Source organism: Nannospalax galili, unplaced genomic scaffold, assembly GCF_000622305.1.
Source record: "Nannospalax galili isolate Female #2095 unplaced genomic scaffold, S.galili_v1.0 scaffold1258, whole genome shotgun sequence".
Taxonomy (NCBI): domain Eukaryota; kingdom Metazoa; phylum Chordata; class Mammalia; order Rodentia; family Spalacidae; genus Nannospalax; species Nannospalax galili.
This window is the reverse complement of record NW_008341370.1, coordinates 950,669-972,970: the sequence shown is the minus strand read 5'-3', so window position 1 is coordinate 972,970 and position 22,302 is coordinate 950,669. Positions and strand designations below refer to the sequence as shown.

Genomic DNA, 22,302 nt, shown 5'->3' with positions numbered 1-22,302 from the left:
AAAAAAAACCAACAACAAAAAAAACCCACAGAGACTTAATAGGAAGTTGGTCTCACGTTGGAGATCGGGAAGAAATCCTAAAGAACACAGAATAAATGTGGGAAATATAACCCTCAAAGGGCAGAAAGTAGAAAAGGAGGCAAGAGATTCTACAAACAGAGGAAAAAGGACTAAGACAATTGATTACTTAAAGCAAAATCAGTTTGTGGGGTTAGGCGTGGTGCTGGTTGCCAGTTAACCCATCACTTGAGAAGTGGTGAAGGAGGATGAATGTTCAATGCCAAAGCTACAAAGTAAAACCTCAAAAAGAAAAAAGTTGGGCAGCAGAGATGGCTCAGCAGTTAAGAGCACTGGCTGCTCTTTCAGAGGACCTAGGTTCAATTCTCAGCACCTACATGGCAGTTAACAATCATCTGTAACTCCAGTTCCAGGGGATCTGACGCCCTCTTCTGACCTTCATGGGCACTGCACGACATGAGTACACTTATATAGATGCAACACATAAAATAAGTAGTAAAAAAAATTTTTTAAAAAAAGCAAAAAGCTATTTTTTGTTTATTGTTTGTGGGTTTTTTGGGTTTTTTTGACACAGGGTTTTTCATCAAAAAGCCTTTCTTAGGCAACATGCTTACTGAAGGTTGAAAGGGAAGAGACCACTTCTACCAAACACTTTTAAAAGCGTAGGCTAGCTGGGATTGGAGGAAATGCCAAGAATGAACCAAAATTTAGTACAGGCCACCTCTCCTCACGTACATGTTGGTCAGAAAGGGTGAAGAGAGAGCTGGTACCATCCTTTTACTTTAGGACCAAACACCATCTCCTTGGATGACATGCTTTAGAATGTGTAACACTGAGTGTGTAAAACTGAAGTTTCTAGATACTGCTCTAAGAAAGGCTCAGAGACCTCTATTTTCTACTTATCTACCACCAGTCCCCCAAAACTTGGTTTGTATCCTAGAAACATCACGAATAAGATGAAACCCACCACCACCACTAACCCCCCCCTTCTCTTTTTCTACAATGGACTATTGTTCTGGGGATAATGGTTCATTCTTCCTGGTATCTTCTGGCTGCCTGGTGGGGAGTAACAGCAGAGAAGGGTCAGCCATGCTTTGTCTCCAGTGTGCTTTTCAGGAGCCTACCTCTAAAAGAAAAATTCTTTACATATAAGTCAGGATTCATAGAAAAAGCTCTAAGAGACCAAACCTCCAAATTCAAAGGATGCTGAAAACAAGTTAATAAAACAACATCTCTTTTGTGAGGAAGAACTGACATGAACGTGATTACCACGTGTTCAATTTTAAGGTGAGCGCTCGACTCAGATTTTATTTTTCACAGTTCTCTTCTGATGTAGGTATCTACACATATACTTTTCATTTGTTTTTTTTTTTTTTTTTTTTTTTTTTCCCTGAGACAGGGTCTCACTATGTAGCCCAGGCTGGCCTGGAACTTATGAGCCTCCTGTGGCTGTCTCCGAGGTGCCAGAGTAACAGGCATGTGCTACCATGCCCAGCTTTACCCTTCATTTAACAAAGACATAACACAGGCTAAGGTAAGTGGTTTGCTCAAGGAAAGGGAGCTATTACATAGAGCTGTGGTTCAAATACCTACCACCCTGAGGTAGAAGCTCCAGCTGCAACTGAGGTAAGCAACAATCAGCCCTGACCTTCTCAACAGGCCAACCGCATCAGGCCTCTATCACTTCCTTTATAGACATAAAAGCAAATTAGATAACTCAATGCTAGACATTTACAGCTGTGTTTCCCTTTTCCCCACCTACTACTCATAACGTCTGTGGTATCTTCTTAACCTAAATCCACTTTTCCTACACTACAGTACTTTTTCGTACCCTTGTATTTTCAAAGGGTACTTAATGGAAAAGGGAGTAGGAAGGAGGATGATGTGGACTCCATGAAAATAAGCAAGAAGTTAATTTTTAGTCTCCTCTCTGGGTGGGGTGGTGCAGAGAGATAAGCCCAGGTGTTTCTGTCCTCTAGATGGCATTACCTCAGGAGCCTGAGAACCTTCAATCCTTTCCTCCTCACTCAGTGCAAGGATTCTTTCAAACTACAGAAAAATTGGATCTTGCTTATGGATCCAATTCCCAAGCTAAAAGATGGGAAGACTCTTTTTTAAACGAAAAAGCCGAACTCCAACCCTGGGCCACATACATGCTCCAACAATAGGGCAACAAGGCTCTTCTTTGGCATGAACCACGCTGGCCAACTTCCCAATCACCAAACTGTAGAACTAGAAGGTGGATCAATTGCTTTATAATGTACAAGGGGCAAAACAACTCTAGATAAAAATCCTATTTTTTGCCTTGGGAACCTCAAAGATGAGACATGAGCTGTATTTGGTGCTGTCCACCTCTAGCCTCAGCTACTCGGAAGGCTAAAGAGTTCATCTTCAAGGCCAGTCTCAATATAAAAAGTCCCTACTTCAAAAATAAAATAACAAAAAAATTAGCTTTATACTCAATAAGATCTGCTAGTCATTCTGTTGAACTTTCCTTTTTCTTTCTTTTTGAGACAGGGTTTCACTATTGCAGCCTAGGCTGGCCTCATGATCCTGTCTCTACCTCTCAAGTGAGAAATTACAGGTGTATGCCACCACACTTAGCTTTGGAACATCTACTTTAAAACAAGACCATAGGACCTCCCTGGTTCATTAGCCTCATTCCAAGGTGGGGCCCCTGAATGTCTCTGATTGCATTTTACTGTGTCATCCCCCTTTCCCCATAAGACTGAGCAGAATCAGGCTACTAATAACCAGAAAAATGCCAGTTACACAAAAGAAAAGATGCTCCATCTCAAAAGCATCCTCACTGGGTCCAATCTTTTATCAATCTTCTCATCTCTACACCTACCCTACCTGATCCCTAAGCTTGGGACTTTCTCCACGAGGAAGCTTTGGGTACTGAAGTACAACTCTGAATGGGCTTTGGCAACTTAAGTTTGGCTGTTGCTAGAACCGGAGCAGTGCAAGGAAGGAATGTCTGGAAAGGAGACTGCTGGGAGGCAGGGTTGTGTTGCTGAAGAAATTTCAATTTAACTGCAAAGTACTGAGGAACTTGCTGTTCTAACTCACGTCAGCAAAACCTCTTGAGGTAGGTCTGACTCTCGGGGTGGCGGCTGAGGGCGTTACTGAGGTGAAAGGGGAAAGAAGAAAGACTGCTGGGCTGCTGCATTCCTATGGGGGAGCTCTTGTACACAGCAGCTTGGCTACTGCAGCAGCCATTGATTGGTCCAGGGGTCAATATCTTGCTCCCACAAATCATCTCAGTTGGAGGTTTAATCACATCGAATGCTTCTGCTCAACATCTCCTCTATGTACCCCCACCCCCAGCAATAAAACAAAAGAGGTAAGAGGAGGCACCCCACAAAAAATTCTAGATACCAGCTCAAAGGGAGCAAACATGAAAGGAAGGAGCCAAAGCCACATGGGCAGGTCACAGAAGCAGAAGAAAGAGCCACAGGCCCCACAGAACATTTTAACTCCTATATGGACCACCTAAAAGCTGAGAGATTTTTACACCTCCCATGGATTGAGCACTAACTTGCTGAAATCTTACTCTCCAGTCTGTCATAATCCTGATGTTACTTGACCATCCTGACCCGCCCCATACACATGTCCCCTGTCTCTCAAAGACTTCTCATTTTGGTCAGAGGGAAATGTACTCAGCAACTACCTTTTGGCCAAAAATATACACAGTATTTTAAGAGTCACTTAATCACTAGTTAATGGACTTAAATCTATGGCGGGGGGACACCCAAAACTGGGTCAGACCCGGGCAGTGCATATTTGTGGAAGAGGGCTGTTCTAATCCCAGCAGGAAACAAGGGCTCTGTAAAGCTAGGGAGGCAAGAAGCAGGAACTGCTATTTTCTCCAAGTCAAGCACTCCCAGTTAGGAAGGCCAAATTGCACAAAGCCTGTTCCACGAAGATCATCAGCTATGACCCTACAACTTGACTAAGGAAGGCAGCAAAAACGGGAGCCAAGAAAGGAACACAGAAAGCAAGCACAGTTCTGGCTAGGAGACATATAATAAGGAGAGGTTTTGTTGCTATAGGATTGCACATCAACTGCCTCTCCCCTTAGAACTACAGCAATCAGAAAGCAAGTAAGGTCAACTGGGGAAGGCAGAAGACAAAGTGGGCACTGTGCTGAATATAATTTAGAATTAGGGGATGGAGCTGGGTGTGGTGGTACATGCCTTTAATCCCAGCACTTCAATTGGGAGACAGAGCCAGGCAGATCTCTGTGAGTTCAAGTCCAGCTTGGTCTGTATAGTGAATTCCAGGCCAGCTGGAGCTACAGGGAGACGCTGTCTCAAAATGACCGCCCCCCACACTCAAAAGGAAAAGAATTAGGGGACTGACAGTAACCTTAGTTCTATAAAGTTTTAAATTCATAATAGCTATAGGTCTTCTCTACTATACTCTAGACAAAAGATCAAATTCTTGGGTAGAACAAATAAATCTGATACTGGGGAACAAGTAGACTCTGAAAGCAGAAAAAGAGAGCCACCAACCTCAAAGACCTTTGAAACCAGAAGAATGACTCAACACAGGGGGGGCTGTGTTGAATTCTAGAAGGTGATGTATGGGAAAAATCCAAACATTCTTATTAATACTTTTTGTGAAACCTGATCCTTCATCTGAAACTGGGTTTCTTTCTAACTTTCCCTTCTGCAAAACGTCAGGAAATTACCTTCACTCAACTCAGTAAACAATATTCAGTATTCCTTCCACACCAAGGATGGCCTTAAGTGACAGGTCTGCTGATTTTCAAACTCAAGGCTCTTCAATGCCTAGGTTCCCACCTTAGATAAGACATGGTTTCTTGGCCTCCTTGGGAAGACGGAAATGTCAAATGGGAAGGAAGTCAGCACCTTTGAGGTGGTTTTTCTTCATGGCAATCAAGGATTATGTCATAATACTAGTCCATTCCATGCTGATACCATGTGGGGGAAGATGGAACAGGTTGAGGCCAGAAGTTGATGGATCAAGTACTGGTTCCTAAAAAATCATCACCAGAACACAAACCAACTTCAACACAGCTTTCAGGGAGAACACAAATGTCATTAAAAAAAAAAAAAAAAAAAAAGACAAAGACTCCCTTTTATACTTAATTTTTACTTTTGTTTAATATAAAACCACCAACAGGGGCTTTTATCGACAAAGTTAGAGGACAACCAAACAACTGAACAAACAAATAGAAAGGGTGAAATATTTGTTACATACGAAGACATCTCCAGAGCACCACTAGTCAAGATAATTCTAGAAACAAAAAATAGGGGCCTGAGGTGATGGCCTAGTGGGTGAAGTGCTTGTTGCATGAGCATGAGGACCTGAGTTTGGATGGCAGGTACTCACATAAAAGCCCTGTGTGTGGGTTCATGTCTATAACCCCAGCCCTGGGGAGTGGCTAGTGGAAGCAGGTTGTTTTTAGCTAGTCTAGCCAATTTATGAGATTCAGTTCAGTGAGTAAAAAAAAAAAAAAAAAAAAAAAAAGGCAAAGAGCTACTTTTATACTTGATTTATCAGTTGTGTTAACATAATACCACACCTAGGGGTCTTTCTAGACTAAGTTTGATGGACTCTGAGATTGACCAGTGATTTCTGCAAAGATAGCATTTACTAGGAGGACTTGGATTTTCTTATTCCATAGGCCCAAGTCCCACAAGGTCAAAAAACAACTTGGCAATCACACATCTTAGGACCGATTTTCTGGGTTTGGTTGGTCTTTGCAGAAGGAAAATCGCTGAAGCCCGACAACTACTTCATTTTGCTCTGCAGAAAGTTATAAAAGCACCAAATGGGAAAGTAAGGGAAGGAGAAAATGAAGGGAAGCCACAGTCACACTAAGGCAACTGAGTTCATCCATCTGCTGACTCAGGACTTCCACAAGATTCTAGGCTTGGAGGACTCACTTCTTCCAGAGTAAAGGCGTCCTATACCCTTCCAGAGAATAGATCTAAATCCAAAAGCTAACTGCGTAGAAATCACAGCCTGTCTCCTCCAACCATCTTTTTCTCTTTCTTTCTCCCAATATGAATATGAAAGGCAACTGGGCACTGGTGGCACATGCCTTTCATCCCAGGCAGAGGCAGGTAGATTTCTGGGAGTTCAAGGGCAGCCTGGTCTACATAGTGAGTTCCAGGCCACCTGGGCTACAGGGAGACCCTATCTCAAAAAGATTGCCACCCCCCACCCAAAGAACATAAAAGGCAAGGTAGTTTTAGACATGGCATTGTTCTCTTTCCCCCTCCTTTGACCTTTTTGAAATATTTTTTATTTATTTTTTAAATTTTATTGTGTATGAGTGTAGTGCCTGCATGTATGTGAGTGCATCCATGCATCCATGTTGTGCAATGCCTTGGAGGTCAGAAGAGGGCTTCGGATTCCCTTGGAACTGGAGTTAATGACGGTTCGTAGCCACCATGTGGTGCTGGGAATCGAACGTGGGTCCTCTGTAAGACCAGTCAAGTGTTCTTAACCACTGAGCCATCTCTCCAGCCCCTTGAACTCTCTTTTTGAATGATCAGGAATCGTGTAGAGTCAAACACAAGGCCATCTCTGTTAAACACAAACTACCATCCACAGCCTCTTCTCCTTAAAAAATTTTTAAATTAATTATTATTATTATTTTTCTGGTCTTTCTGAGACAGGGTCTCCCTGTAGCTCCAGCTGCCTGGAACTCACTCTGTAGACCAGGCTGGCCTCGAACACACAGAGGATCCGCTTGTTTCTGCCTCCCCAGTGCTGGGATTAAAGGCGTGTGCCACCACGCCCAGCTAATTTATTATTTTTATGTGTATGAGTGTTATGCCTGCATGTAGGTAAATGCACCCATGTCATGAAATACCCGTGGAGGACAGAAGAGGCTGTTGGATCCTCTGGAGTAACGGACAGTTGTTAGCTGCCATGTGGGTGCTGGCATTCAAACCTGGGTCTTCTGCAAGAACAATGTTCTTAACCACTGAGCCATCTCTCCAGGCCCAGCCTCTTTAAAAAAAAAAAAAAAAAAAAAAAAAAAGGATTTATTTTTATTACGTTTAATTATATGTATGCACACATGTCTGTGTGAATGTTTATACATGAGTGCAGGTGTCCTAGAGGCCACAGGCCTCAGCTTCTTCTGGAGCTGGAGTTACAAGCAGTTATGAGCCACCTGATATGGGCAATGCAAACCCAACTCTGAAGTGCTCTTAGCCGCTGAGCCATCTCTCCAACCCCCAGGGATCTTTCAGTTGTTCCTTTGCTGGAATTGGTCTTAATAGTAAAACAATGTGCTAGGCACGGTTGTACATGTCTTTAGTCCAAAGATAAAAAGTCTCAAAAAGATAAAAAATAAATAAAATAGTAAAACAATTAACTGGAAGTCAAAGAATCTGATGTTTTCATTTCCTCAGTGGATCTTTTCTGGATCTTAATTTCCCCATATGGAAAGTGGGAAGTGCCGGGGAAAGATAGGAAAGTAGTGGTGTTAATGTGGTGAACAAGCATTTTACACTTTTCCTATAAGTTAAAAGGCTTAAATACTACATGTTCAAGAATCACATAAAAACCAGGTTCTAGCCGGGCATGGTGGCGCACGCCTTTAATCCCAGTACTCTGGAGGCAGAGGCAGGCGGATCTCTGTGAGTTTGAGGCCAGCCTGGTCTCCATTGGCGAATCCAGACCAGCTACAGCTACAGGGAGACCTTGTCTCAAAAAGAGCCCCCGTTCCCCCCAAAAAATCCAGATTCTATTAATCAAAAGCAAACATGAAATACGATCAAAAGCATGAGACCGTTATTTGTCTCCTTCACTTGTTTCTACAGTATTCAGATTTCATCCTCAAAACTAGATGCTGTTTCTGGCGGCAGCAACTGCTCCTTTTTGATTTCACCTTAGTCATTCCTGAATTCCAGATTTGGGGAAAGGGAGAACCTCAGAGCAATCAATCTGATAGTGCCTCTAGGTCAATTTGAGTTCTGTTTCTGAAGTCCACACTTAGATCATGTTCCCTCAATCTTTGTTTTATAAACTCAAGTTATCATTATTAAATATTTCTCTATAATCGTACCGAGGCCCAGGGTTCGGTACTAAACACTGACTCACTATTATGAGATGATCCTAGAAGACTAGTTGTTGTGTAGAACTAGAACACATTCATTCACAAAGCATACTCTGCTAAGCAAATGCTTTTCTCAAGTGCTTTAAATTTGTTTGTCCAGGACAGCCTCCTTCATTTTCCCCTATTTTCGAACCTTTCTGCAAATGCACATTCACTCCCGTTCTAAGTTGGTGGGGGGCAGGGGGCATAAGAGTTGAACTGTTCATACGAGATGGAAGGTTGAGTCGACACAAGCTTTTTCTATTCCCGTGTTCCCTGTAGGCTCTTACTCTGCTGAAGACAGCACTGCCTAACCTACCCAAGTAAACATAAACCTGAGCTTCAGAGAGGCTTGCACTAGATAGGACACCAAGCATCTTCCTCAATAGCAGGAGACACATGGTATATAAGCAGCACGTATAAAGGGTTCAGGGAAGACCAGTCCTGATAACCTTGTGTGTGTGATGAGTGAAGAAGTGTGGTCCAATGTATCTTCATTTACTTTTTTTTGTTGTTTTTTTAAGATAGGGTCTCCTTCTAACTTTTTAAAAAACTATTTACTTACTTTTTAAAATTATCTTTTTTTATGTGTATGAGTGTATTGCCTGCATGTATGTGAGTGCACCCGTGTTGTGCAATGCCACAGAGGTCAGAGGAGGGCTTCAGATTCCCCTGGAACTGGAGTTAAGGCCGGTTCATAGCCATCATGTGGGTGCTGGGAATGGAACTTGGGTTCTCTGCAAGAGCAGTCAGTGCTCTCAACCACTGAGCCCTCTATCTCTCCAGTCCCCTCCCTCTAACTTTTATTTTATGAGTAGGAGTGTTATACTGTATGTATGTATGTAAGTGCACCTGTGCTATGCAGTACCCATGTAGGACAGAAGAGGGCATTGGATCCCTTGGAACTAGTTATGGATGGTTGTTAGCTGCCATCCAGGTGCTGGGATTTGAACCTGGGTCCTTTGCAAGAGCAGCCAGTGCTCTTCTTAACTGCTGAGCCACCTCTCCAGCACCCCACCCCCGCCCTGCATTTATCTTCTTATACCAATTTCTGGTCTATAGCTTCCTATAGAGGACAAATGACAAAACAAGGTCAAAGTCAAATGGTGTGCTTAGCTGGGGAAGGGGTACTTCCCATCAGTCCTCCTTAGTCTTGACTAAGCCATCGTATTAGAGGTAAGGTTCAGCTGCTTTCAGACTGAGGCTGTTCTGAAGAAAACAAAAGGTTCTAGCAAGAGGAATCTGTGTGAGACACACAGGCAGGAAGCATAGCTGAGCAACCAGTGACTAGAATAGAAACAGGAAATGGGCCCAGGAACAAGCATGCAGCATTCTGTTGCAAGCAGCACAGGCTTCAGCAGACATCAGGCAGTATCAGAGCTACAGCAGTGTGACTAAAACTGAGAAGCCGATTGGCTGGCTCTGCCAGAGAACAAGCGTTCTAGAAAAGGAGGGCTACATGTACAGGGTACACCCTGCTCTGCAGCAGATCAGGCACAGGGGAGGTGGGGGTGGAAATTCCTTTTCAAGACTGTGAGAGTACCAGAGCTTCAATTCCAGGGGAGCAATCACAAACACGTCAGATGTAAAGATAACAGGTCACCAACTCAGAACACCTAGCTTCTTTGCTTACCAAATTGCTACTGGCATTTCTGTCACCCTTAGAAGATAAACCAGCCAAACCCCAGGCAAGGACTGTTGGCTCTCACTCCCCTACTATGAAATGAACAAAGGGACTAAAAACAGTGTAAGAGTAAAATCCTTCATAATTTCCAGTTTTCTAAGCACTCAGAGGATATATCATTCCTCCCAACAGACCTAGACAGCAAAAAGATGGCCCCTAAATTCAGCTAGGTAGCAATAAGCTACAGATCATTCCACAAAGGCTTACTGCATCTATGTCTAGCTCAGCACAGAGGTCGGATAGTTCAAAGTGGAGGTACCAGGTACAATGCTTTGCCAACACAGAAAATGAGGAAGAAGCTCCAGAGAAGGTATTTCAGTTGGGTTCTGAAGCCAACATAGAAATCTGCTTGGTCATTAAGAACAAAGACAGCTGGGCATGTTGCTACACTTGTAATCCCAGCACTCAGGAGACTGAGGTGGGGGTGCTGGAATAGCTTAGGCTACACAATAAGATCCAGTCCAGCTATACAACAAAACAACAAAACAGACACAGAGAGTTAAAAACATCTCAAGCAGTTGAGTGGCAGAAAGGATCAGGAGTTAGGAAGGCAGTTAAGGTATATAGTTGGGTGGCTCTTACTCTAAGCTCTTAGTAACTAACTCCATGTTTCTAAACTAATAGACAGAAATCACTTGGAGTAAGACCAACAGATCAAGGATTAGGCCTCAGAAGCTGCATTTCTAGCAAGCTCCCAGGCAATTTCCACACAGCTGGACACTATCTTGAGTAGTAAGGATCTGATTTAACTTAGCATTAGCCGGAATACTGTTATCTAAACAAAAAGGTCTATAACATAGGGCTTGCTTCCATCCAATGTAGGGGAACCAAAGAACCAAACCCCAGTCCATGCTCTACTCTGAAGCCTTCCTAGTTGGCTCTTCCAAGCAAATCCTATAGGCTTATTCCTAGGGGCGGCTCCCGTAAAGCTGCCCTTTTTCTCATTTGTGCCTCCATCAGAAGGTCTGAGAAAAAAATGTAATGTGGCTCGCAAGATGGCTCAGTGGGTAAAGTCTGATGACTGGAGTTTGATCTCTGGAACTCCTATGGTGGAAGCAGAGATCTCCCAAAAGTTGTTCTCTGACCTCCACACAAGCACTGTGTGGCATGTCTGCATTTGCATACAGGGACACACTGGAGGCAGGCAGGCGCACGCACGCACACACACACACACACACACACACACACACACACACACACAAAATAAACAAGCAAACAAATATGATTTTAAAAAGTAAAATGGAAATCCATTCATTCTTTTAGGTCAAGTCTAGTAATTGTTTTATGAAAGCATGTGACAGAAGGGCAGGGTGTGGTGACACATGCCTGTAACCCAGAGGCAGAGGCAGGAGCATCTGGGTTTTGTGATGAGAGTAGGATACATAGAAAGATCCTGTCTCAATACTGCCTATGATTTTATTATACTAGGTAGCCTGCTAAGGGGTATACTTCATTTGAAATATCCAAGCTGGATTTAGATTCTGATTTCGAGTGTTGTATTTTTTACATGTAAGACAGAAAGTGAGTGCCCAGACATTTCAATTCCTGCCCTTCCCAAACCACTGATGTTGACTATGGCTGCTACCTGGCCTTGCTCCTGTTCTCAGATTCTATAAGAACAGCATAGCTCCCTCCCATTTCCTCTCTCTAGATCACAGAATCCAAGCTCTCAGAGAACATCACAGAATGAAAACGGGAGTTACTATGAAGCGGAGGAATTTGGGCTGATTCTGTCACCTCTCCCGTTCGATGTCTTTTAAGAATTCTCTTCCCTGGATGTGGTGGTGTACAACTGTGTAATACCAATACTCTGAGTCAAAGGAAGATGATCAGTAGGTTCCAGGCTAGCCTGAGCTACAACATAAGACCCTATTGGGGGTGGTTGTGGTAAAGATTATCCTTTACCATTCCCTTGTTTGTTTTCTTTTCCTTTGTTAAAAGGACCCCAGTTTCTAATAAAAATGCTTTGTAGCAAATCCAACTATTTTCCTTGAAATATAAATTTGATATGGACCATTCTTCCCTTCTACCTTGGCTTTCAGAAATATCACAGTCCTGGTTCTCTGCCGATAGCTCCAGCTCTCTGTTGGCTGCATCTACCAGTGACCGTAGGCATTGTTCAGGGTCCCATCTGGCTCTTTTCTCTCTCTGATTGCAGCCTCTGAGATCTACTTCATTTCACGACTTTAACTCTTAACTACCATACAACACAAGACAGCTCTCCAGCTCCACCCAGATCCATCCAAGTTTTAGACTTTCATATCTGACTAGTAACTAGGTATTTCTTTCTTTCTTTCTTTTTTTTTGGGGGGGGACTAAACCATTAACTCCACAACATAAAAATGGTACTTCTACTCAAAAATGAAGTCTTCTCCATTAACCTTGCTGACAATGAGATCGCTTTTCCCCTCCTTTCTTCTCTTCCTCAGACCTAACTAGTCAATCAATATCTTTAAACTGTCCATCAAATAAGAGTACATTTAAAAAAGGTCTATAAATTCTTTCTGGCATATGACTATGCTAATAAGAAGTGGTAGACTCCCATACCTCCTGCCAGAATTAGTTCAATAATTCAGCTTATTCACTTTTTCTCAGACTTAGCCCCCTTTCAAGTTATTACTATAAATCAACAGATCATCAAAAAAAATTCTCTGCCTTTAAGGCCTCTAAGGTCAGATGCAGAGGGCTCACGTGAACCAGGGTCTCACAGTCAGAGACCTAATGTTCTTCCTTCCTATTACTCCCTGCTGTGGAAAACCTGGCCAGCCCAGAATATCCTCACTGCAACCTCATCCACACTCTTATTGGGCCTCTGCTCCAGTTAAGACTTTTCCTTTACAACCACGCAAACACATTCACATCTAGTTCCTACCCAACTACTTTTTTTTGACAGGACCTCCCTAGTCCCAGCCTGCCTGGAACTCACTATATGGACCACCCTGGCCTTGATCTCACAGAGATCTGCCTGTCTCTGCCATCCAAGGGTTGAGATAAAAGGTACAAGCCACCACTCCTGACATTTTGTTTTGGGTTTTTTTTTTTTTTTTTTTTTTTGGAGAGACAGGGTCTCTCTGTAGCCCCAGCTGGCCTGGAACTCAGAGATCCACCTGCCTCTGCCTCCTAAGTGCTGGGATTAAAGGTGTACACCACCTTGCCCTGTGATGTGTAACTTTTTAATGATGTTTTCCAACTATAAATATTTTGCATATACACACACGCCATGTATGTCTCTATATGTATATATACATATGTGGTATAAGTAATTGAATCTAGGGTCTTGTGCACACTAGGCAAGTACTCTACCACTGAGCTACATCTCCATACTTTTACTTTTATTTGAGATGAGATCTCATTAAGTTACTTGGGCAAACCTTAAACTTGAGTTCCTCCCACCTCAGCTTCCCAAGTAGCTGAGATGAGCAACCAAGCTCATCTATTCAGAAACAAATGGATCACTGACTTCACCAAACTCTTAGAGCACTCACTATGACATTTACACACATATTCTGTCTGTCAAATGATATACAGGAAGTATCCTTGAAGACAAACCAGGTCAGAATCATGTACCTAAGAATTCAAATGACCTCAGAAGTCACACAAGCCCAAGGTTTAGAGCCTATTTGTTTCCTACCATATCCATAATAAAATGTGTGTCAGGTTTTATTCTACACACAGAGAACTTATCTACTTTAAAAAACAAACAATACAGGTACAATGTACCTGGTGGCACAGGCCTTCAATCTTCAATCCCAGCCCTTGGGAGGCAGAGGCAGGCAGATCTTTGTGAGTTCCAGGCCAGCTGGGGCTACAGGGAAACCCTGTCGAAGAAGAAAGAAGAAAGAAGAAGAAGAAAGAAGAAAGAAGAAGAAGAAGAAGAAGAAGAGGAGGAGGAGGAGGAGGAGGAAGAAGAAGAAGAAGAGGAGGAGGAGGAAGAGGAGGAAGAGGAGGAGGGAGACCTGGGAGGAATTGAAAGGGGTGAGTGTGGTGTGGATATGATCTAAATACATTGTATACATATGTGAAACCATCAAAGAGGGAGGAGGAGGAGGAGGAGGAGGAGGAACGTCAAGAACCTGTAACAAGACACCAAACCTGGAAGGAAAACGGCAATGGAGGAACAAGAGAAATAGATTCGAAAGCCTTTTATAGCCTTTTTTTTTTTGGTCTCCCTGTACCCTCAGCTGACCTGGAACTCACTATGTAGGCCAGGCTGGCCTCGAACTCACAGAGATCAGCCTGCCTCTGCTGGGATTAAAGGCATGCGCTACCACGTCTGGCTCTATCTATCATCTATCTATCTATCTATCTATCTATCTATCTATCTATCTATCTATCTATCTATTTATTTGTCTTTTTGAGACAGGGTCTGCTTGTAGCCCCAGCTGGCCTGGAACTCACTGTGTAGACCAGGCTGGCCTCAAACTCAGAGAGATCCACTTGCCACCACACCCAGCTTCCAGCATTTTTATTCTTATCATGTGTTTATGCTATGTAAGCATGGTGCATAAGTGCCAGCAAGCCTGTGTGAAGGTCAGGGGACCTTGTGCAGTTGGCTCTCTCTACTAACAGGTTCTGGGAACTGAATTCCAGCTTGAGCAGCAAGCACTCTTACCTGCTGAGCCACCTTCCCACTCAACAGCCTTTTCTGAGGTAGATAGGATTAAGTGATCAATTCAGGGTGGCCCTACTAATGGAAGGTACTGTAAGAGGTCCAGTCATGAGTACCTCGGAGCAGAAGCGAGATCAAGGTGGCAGCAGCGCAAGAGTTGCCCTGACCCTGGAATGAACTGCTCTGAGGCCACAGCTAAGACAGTCTTGTCTCTGAGACTCTTGTGTGTACAAGCACGTACAAATATACTGTGTGTGGAGGCCAGAGAACAATCTCGGGTGCCATCCACCTGTGGACTGTCAGTCAGGAGACAGACCCCAGAGATCCTTCTGCTTCCACCTCTCCAGCACTAGGATTACAAGCACAAGCCACTATGTCTGATTGTTACATAGGTGCTAGGGACCAAACTCAGGTCTTCCTGCTTGCCTTACTGACGAATTATGTCCTAGCCCAAGTCTCTTTTCTTTGGTCCATTTTCAATTCGCTGTCTAGCCCCAAGAATGCCAAAAGTCACCAGCATCATCCAAGTTACCACTGTGGCCTCCTAGACTAGTACATTTTTCAAAGGTTTATCTAGCTTAATGTTAATCAACTGTGTTTTTTGTTTTTTTTTTAAAGAAAGGGACTCATTAAGTAGCCCTGGCTGGCCTGGAATTTGCTATGTAGATTAGGCTGGACTCAAACTGGAAGGCAGGTAGAGATTATCTGCTTTCCAGTGCTGTGATAGGCATGCAGCCCCAATTGTGGTCTTATAAGCTGGAAGCATCAGTACCGACTGAAAAAATGTAAATTTGGGGGTGTACTCCACACCTAGTGAATCAGGATCTCCTAAGAGGAGCTCAGTAACATATGCTTTCAGTAATCTATAAGTAATTCTTAATGTATACTAAAAATCTGGAAGTTAAGCTTTTCTATCTAGATCAGGGCTTTTGATCTTGTATCCATTTTCATAATTTTATTACAGATACATTCTCAAGACCAAATGAAACTTTATAAATGTGCCTCACTAAGAAAAAACAGAAGTATGCATTATTGTGGGAAACAACATATACTTGGATAAAACAGAAGGTTTTTTTGTTTTTGAGATATGATCTTACCAGTTGGCCTCAATACATGTTTTCCTGGCTCAGTCTTCACAGTGCGGAAATTATAAGTATATACCACCAAGTATATACCACCATGCTTAAAAAAAAAAAAATCTTAAAAATACAACTTCATTTTCTAAATGAACTTCTACTTCATTTCTAAAGCAAAGATAATCACAAGTCGGACATCAATTGTCAGGACAGTCTCTTAAAAGATTTTTTCCTCCAGATGAAGAAAATAAATAAAGACCCTTAGAAATATGCTCACCTGTCCCTTACAAAGACCTTCTTAACATAAAGTGGTAGATGACGAACCCTAATCTTACTTTCTAAGATCACTGTCAATAAGGACTAACAACATATCCTCTACAACTGAGTGTGCGTCTTCTCATAATAGTCTGTTGTCTGCTTTAACTTAGCAGTAAAAACAAAATTCTGGCAAAAGCAAAAAGCTGTCCCACTCAGACACAGAGTAATGTTATGAACACTGCTCAGGTTCATTTAGTCAATGAGAGAATCTACTACAAGCCAGGTTATGTGATGTTATAATACACATAACACACCAAGTCAGCCCAAACTAAGCTTGCATTAAATAAGTTAACTTGGCAAGACATGAGAGCTCATGGTTGTAATTCAAGCATTTGGGAGTCTGGGCTACAGAGGAGATCCTATCTTAAACAAAACAAAGCAAGTCAGGTGTAAAAATAATCTAGTCCTCTCCTATAGGTACACTGACATACATGTATAGTAAGTACTGTTCTTGGCATCATGTTATAGGTATAGGAGGCACAGGTTAATACATAGTGCCTGATCTCTAGTTTACCATTTAAATAAGTAATCAGCAATATGCTCTCCCAACATGAAGCAAAGAAATATCAAACACAGGATAGTACTTTTCTGGGTAGAGGACGGGAAAAGTGATCTCAGAAGGCTGTCTAAATAGGTTTTTATCTGTTTTGTCATGAGTTGGTTTCTAAAAATGAGTATTCAGACATTGAGTTATTCTGTATACTTGTTCACATCTTAAATGTTGCAGAGTTTTCTTAGGTAAACTAAACACTACCTTTAGTCAGTCAAGTCATCACGAATTATTCATTTGATTAGGAAGAATTCTGAGGAAATGATCTTTAGGATGAAGATTTGAGCTGAACAGAAAAGAGCTGGGGATGGAGTATAAGATGACGGAAAGATATGTGCCAAGGTCCTAAAAACTGAAGATACATCATGACCTCAGGTAGCTGAAAGATGGGCAGAGAGAAAGGCTTCAAGCAGAGGTTCTCAAAGTTCTATCCAGGATTTGTAGAGCAGAATCAGGAAGGAATGCCATAGAAAACATGTATTTTGGGGTCCTACTCCAGACCTACTGATTCAGAAAAATGATGAGGAGCTCGGGGAGGATACAACCATCTGTTTTTCTGATGCCTGGGTAATCATTTACTCAAGGTTTCTGATTTTATTCTAAGACTAATGAAAAATTAACTCATTAAATATTGTGGTAACATTCGGGGTAACAACAGCTAGATGTCTGACGTTAATAACTGAGCAAAACTTCCACAGAATAAAGGAAGTTCATAAACTTTTTTTTTTTTGGTCTTTTTGAGACAGGGTCTCCCTGTAACCCCAGCTGGCCTGGAACTCACAGAGATCTGCCTGCCTCTGCCTCCCAAGTGCTGGGATTAAAGGTGTGCGCCACCATGCCCAGCACAAACCTAATTCTTTTAGAGCTAAGCAAGTAAGGTGAGTGAGTGGGGAGATACAAGCAATTGGAAGCACAGCTGTCCAGCCAGGCCAGCACCTGCTCGGCCGCCAGGCACAGATGCAGACAGACAGACCTCCATAGTGAAGTGGTACACTAGGAAACCAAACATCCTTTAACTGGCAAAGAGAGTTGGAAGGAATCTGACTAGATTTCTTCAGATGTGACTGTTTCGTAGCCCTGTTAGGAAAATCTGAGACAAAACAACAAAAAAAAAAAAAAAAAAACCCAAAAAAGTTTTTTTTTTTTTTTTTTTTTTTTTTTTTTTGGTCCAGACAGCAGAAGGACAAAAATCAATGAAAAAACCCAAGATACCAGTCACATGTTCATAATCACAGGATTTGGGAAGCTGAGGCAGAACTGTCAGGAGTTCAACACCAGCCAAAACTATATATCAAGTTCTAGGCCAATCAGAGTTACATAGCAATAACTTGTTTGAAAAACAAAAACAAAACCACAAGATGCCAAAATTATCTATAGGAAGCTTCTGCCACAGGACAAATGACCCATTTGGAGGAAACCAGGACAGATGTCTCAATCTGGAATTGTTCGAGGGATTCCCAGGAACATTACTCTCTCTGTGCATAAAAGGCTACCTGCACATTCATGTCCATGGGTCAAATTAGAAATTCTTAGATTCCCAGTCCTTAGAAGATATACAGCATGCCTACATATGACCCTTTTCAGAATTATGAAATATATTTCTATTAAACAGTTACCAGATCAAGGTTAACCTGACAACACAGAGAAACCCTGTAACTAAAGTGTCACCAGAAGCAAGAAACTTTTTTGAAGGTAAAAGCTGGGTGTGGTGGTGCACGCCTTCAATCCCAGCGCTCGGGAGGCAGAGGCAGGCAGATCTTTGTGAGTTCGAGGCCAGCCAGGTGTACATAGTGAGTTTCAGGACAGCTGGGGCTATAGGGAGACCCTGTCTCAAAAAGACAAAAAAAAAAGGACCTTGATAGACACTAACTGGAAGGGGCTAAAAGGTGCTTATTTTATGCAGACACTTCCACCCTCTAACGCCTCAGTTGAAAAAGACAACAACATGAATTTCATCCTGACAGCAGCTCTTCATCTTGGCCGTAGTCTGTACTGAGAGCCTCTGAAGACCTTCTCCTATTAAGGTTATGCCTCAGAGGTCTTGAGAAGTCAGGGACGCTTCATGATGAAGAGTTACTGCCTTCTATCTATTCCTTAAACATCTAGAAGCCAGCTGGGTGTGGAAGCTCATGGCCACAATACCAGTACTTGAGAGGCACAGGCAAAATAACTGCTATAAGTTCAAGGCCAGCCTGGGCTACACACCGATAGTCTGTGTCAAAACGTAACAATGGGGCTGGAGAGATGGCTCAGCGGTTAAGAACACTGGTTGTTCTTGCAGAAGACCCGGGTTTGAATCCCAGCACCCACATGGCAGCTAACAATTGTCCATAACTCCAGTTCCAGGGGATCCGACAGCCTCTTCTATCCTCTGTGGGCACTGCACGACACAGGAGCACCTACTTACACGCAGGCAATATACACATGTACATAAAAGAAAAACAAAAACAAAAACAAACCAAAAAAACCATAACAATGACAACAGAAAGATCCAAAAGTCATTTTCTCCTAAGTCTGAATAACTGAAAATCCAAGTAGACTCAAAAGTTTGTTTTACTAACATAGGGGTCTCACACTTTAGCCTAGGCTGGTCTGGAACTCACTATGTTGTCCAGCCAGGCTGACCTTGAACTCACAGCAATACTCCTGGCCTGGGTTCACCAGTTCTGGGATAACAGCCAGAAGCTACAGTGTCTTGGCAGCTCAACATTTTAAAAGACCTATCTATAAGGGCACACGTAGTTATAACTTCCATTTTCCAAGAGACTCACTTTTAGAGGCTGAGACTTTGCCCAAGTATAGTGGGGTAAGATAAAGAGTAAACATTCCCCAACCAGCCTATACTGAATGCTTAAGGTTAACTGCTTTCCAGGCATCACAAAGTCTCTGTGCCCTCTCAGATGACTATTATGGCAGACATTTATGGCGCCTACCATACACCAAGTATTCTTCTCTATTAACCAACAATATTATCATCACCTAAAGCAGTCATGCATCTGTGGTCCATCCAGAGCACAAGCTCTTGGACTATACTTCCTTTCTCAGGCTATGGTCAGGTGATTTAATAATCAAGTATCTGGGCATCAAAGCGCCCAGATAAAAGTACCTATCCATAGCTGGGTGTGGTAGTACATGCCTTTAATCCTAGGCTATGGTCAGGTGATTTCATAATCAAGTATCTGGGCATCAAAGTGCCCAGATAAAAGTACCTATCCATAGCCTGGAGTGGCAGTGCACGCCTTTAATCCCAGCATTTGGGAGGCAGAGGCAGGCAGATCTCTGTGAGTTTGAGGCCAGCCTGGTCTACATAGGCCAGTTGGGGCTACAGGGAGACCCTGTCTCAAAAAGACCAAAAAATATAAAAAGGGGGGGTGTCAAGCCAAAGCAAAACCAAACAGCCTTTGTCAGCAGTGATGGAGAATAGATGACATCTTCACTTTCTCTGCTCTCCCAAGTCTATGCCTAAGAGGCCAAGATTTTTTTTTTTCTTTTTGAGACGGGGTCTCCCTGTAGCCTCCACTGGCCTGGAACTCTCTACGTAGACCAAGCTGGCCTCAAACTCAAGAGATCTGCCTGTTTCTTCCTCCCAAGTGCTGGGATTAAAGGAATGCACCACCACACCTGGCCTTTAACCCCAGCACTAGGGAGATAGAGGTAGGGAGATCCTTGAGATCAAGGCCAGCCTGGTCTACACAGCAAGTTCTAGGCCAGGCAGGGGGTACACAATGAGACACATTCTCAAAATTAAACAAACAAAAAGCATTAACAAAAGAACAACACAGAAATACGCACGGTGGTGCATGCCTATAATTTGAGCACTTTGGTGATATAGGCAGGAAGATCAGGAGTTCAAGGCCAATGTGGGATACATGAGACTCTTGTCTGAAAAACAACCAACTAACCCCATAAAACAGATCACAAACCTATTGCCTAGATAAGCAAAGAGAAAAAAACAAAAAACAAAAAACCCACAGATATTTTACATGGTCCGTCTACGAATTCCTGTTCAGAATTCCGAACATGGATTCAAGGTATAGCTTATATCAATATCACCAAAACATTAAACCAGAGACCAGTTTTATTTCCTTTCTGCTCCACCACCTTTAACAGGTGGCAGGAATACTCACAGGCAAGCTGGAGGGTCTTGACTGAAGGCTCAGGTTCATATCTTCTTGCCCTCCTTTACTGGAGGTCATTGAGGGGGCTGAGGATGCCTGAGACCCAAATGAATCTTGAGAAAGCTCCTAAAAGAAAGATAAAAGCTGAGAGGGTCTAACATTAAGGAACTAGGCAAGCTTACTTCATTATCAAAGAGTTGTGGCACTTTCCCATACAGTGGAACTGAATGTGAGAAGCACAACTGTACACATATTTTCTGACTACAGAAAAATCTGAGCCATAGGTAGAGATGACACAGCGGGGCTGGAGAGATGGCTCCGTGGCTGAAACCATGGTTCAGTTTCCAGTACCCAATGGTGGCTTGTAACAACCTCTGACTCGAGATCAAGGGGATCTCACACCGTCTTCTAACCTCCACAGGCACTGCATGCACATGGTGCATACACAAAAGCAAACACTCACACATATAAAAATAAAACATTTTGAGACAGGGTCTCCCTGTAGCCCCAGTTGACCTGGAACTCATTATGTAAACCAGGCTGGCCTCAATTTCAGAGCTCCATCTGCTTCTCCCTCCAAAGTACACCACCATGCCCAGTGCCAAAAGTTAGCCTGGTATGGTAGTACATGCCTATAATCCCAGCACTGGGCAGATAAAAACAGGAGGATGACAAGTTCAAGGCCAGTCTGGGCTACATAGGAAGTTTGAAGCCAGACTTGGCTACATAGTAAAGCCTTGCCTTGAAAAAACAAAAACAAATTAATGTCAACAGTGGATTCTGATGGAATCACTGCTAGTTTATTGTTGTTACCCAGGGGGAGTCATTTCTTGGGGTTAAAGGCAGAAGTCTAGCTAACTATAAGTTAACATCTATCAAGAAATGAATTCAATTAATTCTTTTTTTGGTCTTTTTGAGGCAGGGTCTCCCTGTAGCCCTAGCTGGCCTGGAACTTGCTATGTAGACCAGGCTGGCCTTGAACCCACAAAGATCTGCCTGCCTCTGCCTCCTGAGTGCTAGGATTCTGGGATTAAAGGCCTGCGCCACCACACCTAGCTGAATCCAATTAATTTTAAAAACAAAAAACTCATGCTAGAAACTGACTCAAAGTGAGTGGTACTGATTCCTTTGAAGATACTGCTTTGGGTGAGAGATTTCAAGGATGTCACTAAGACATAAAAATCACTGGTGTCATTAGTCATTTTTCCTTATATGGCTTTATAAAGAATTAAGCCCAATTTATTTTTATTTTATTTTTTTTTTGGTCTTTTTGAGACAGGGTCTCCCTGTAGCCTCAGCTGCCCTGGAACTCACTATGTAGACCAGGCTGGCCTTTGGCCCACAGGATAAAATCCCCACCCCATTTTTTTTTCTTTTTTATTATCCCCCCCCGCCCGGCTACCAATTTTTTTTTTTTTTTTTTTGAGGTTTTGTTACCTACCTTGTTCTTCAGATACAATTAAATGAATTTTTACTATTTCTCAAAATCAAATCCACCCTCAAAAACTAAGAATGAAAGAATACAGAAAATTCTGAGTCACATTAAAACAGAATGGCACACGGTACAGCTAACTAAAGCAACTATTTTTAAAAAGACCAAAGTTATTTGGATGCTCAAATTCTTATATGGGGGGAAAAAAAATCCAGTCCCATTTACCTTTAATTTCTTTATTTATTTCTTTATTTCTTTATTTTTGTCTTTTTGAGACAGGGTCTCCCTGTAGGTAACAGCTGACCTGGAACTCACAGAGATCCACCTGCCTCTGCCTCCCAAGTGCTAGGATGCACCACTATGCCTGGCAAATTTCTTATTCTATAATTTTCCAGTACCCTATTTTTTTCA

General features: G+C 42.6%; 1 protein-coding gene across 3 annotated transcripts in view; it reads right to left on the bottom strand.

Moving 5' to 3' along the window:
• Positions 1 to 22,302, bottom strand: part of LOC103737119 (AT-rich interactive domain-containing protein 1A) — a 90,299-nt gene that overhangs the window by 29,240 nt on the left and 38,757 nt on the right. For all 3 annotated transcript variants that reach the window (XM_029565239.1, XM_029565241.1, XM_008836829.3), the window contains one exon: positions 20,469 to 20,585. In XM_029565239.1, the coding sequence (XP_029421099.1) occupies positions 20,469 to 20,585 (117 nt within the window). The remainder of the gene's footprint in view (positions 1 to 20,468; positions 20,586 to 22,302) is intronic.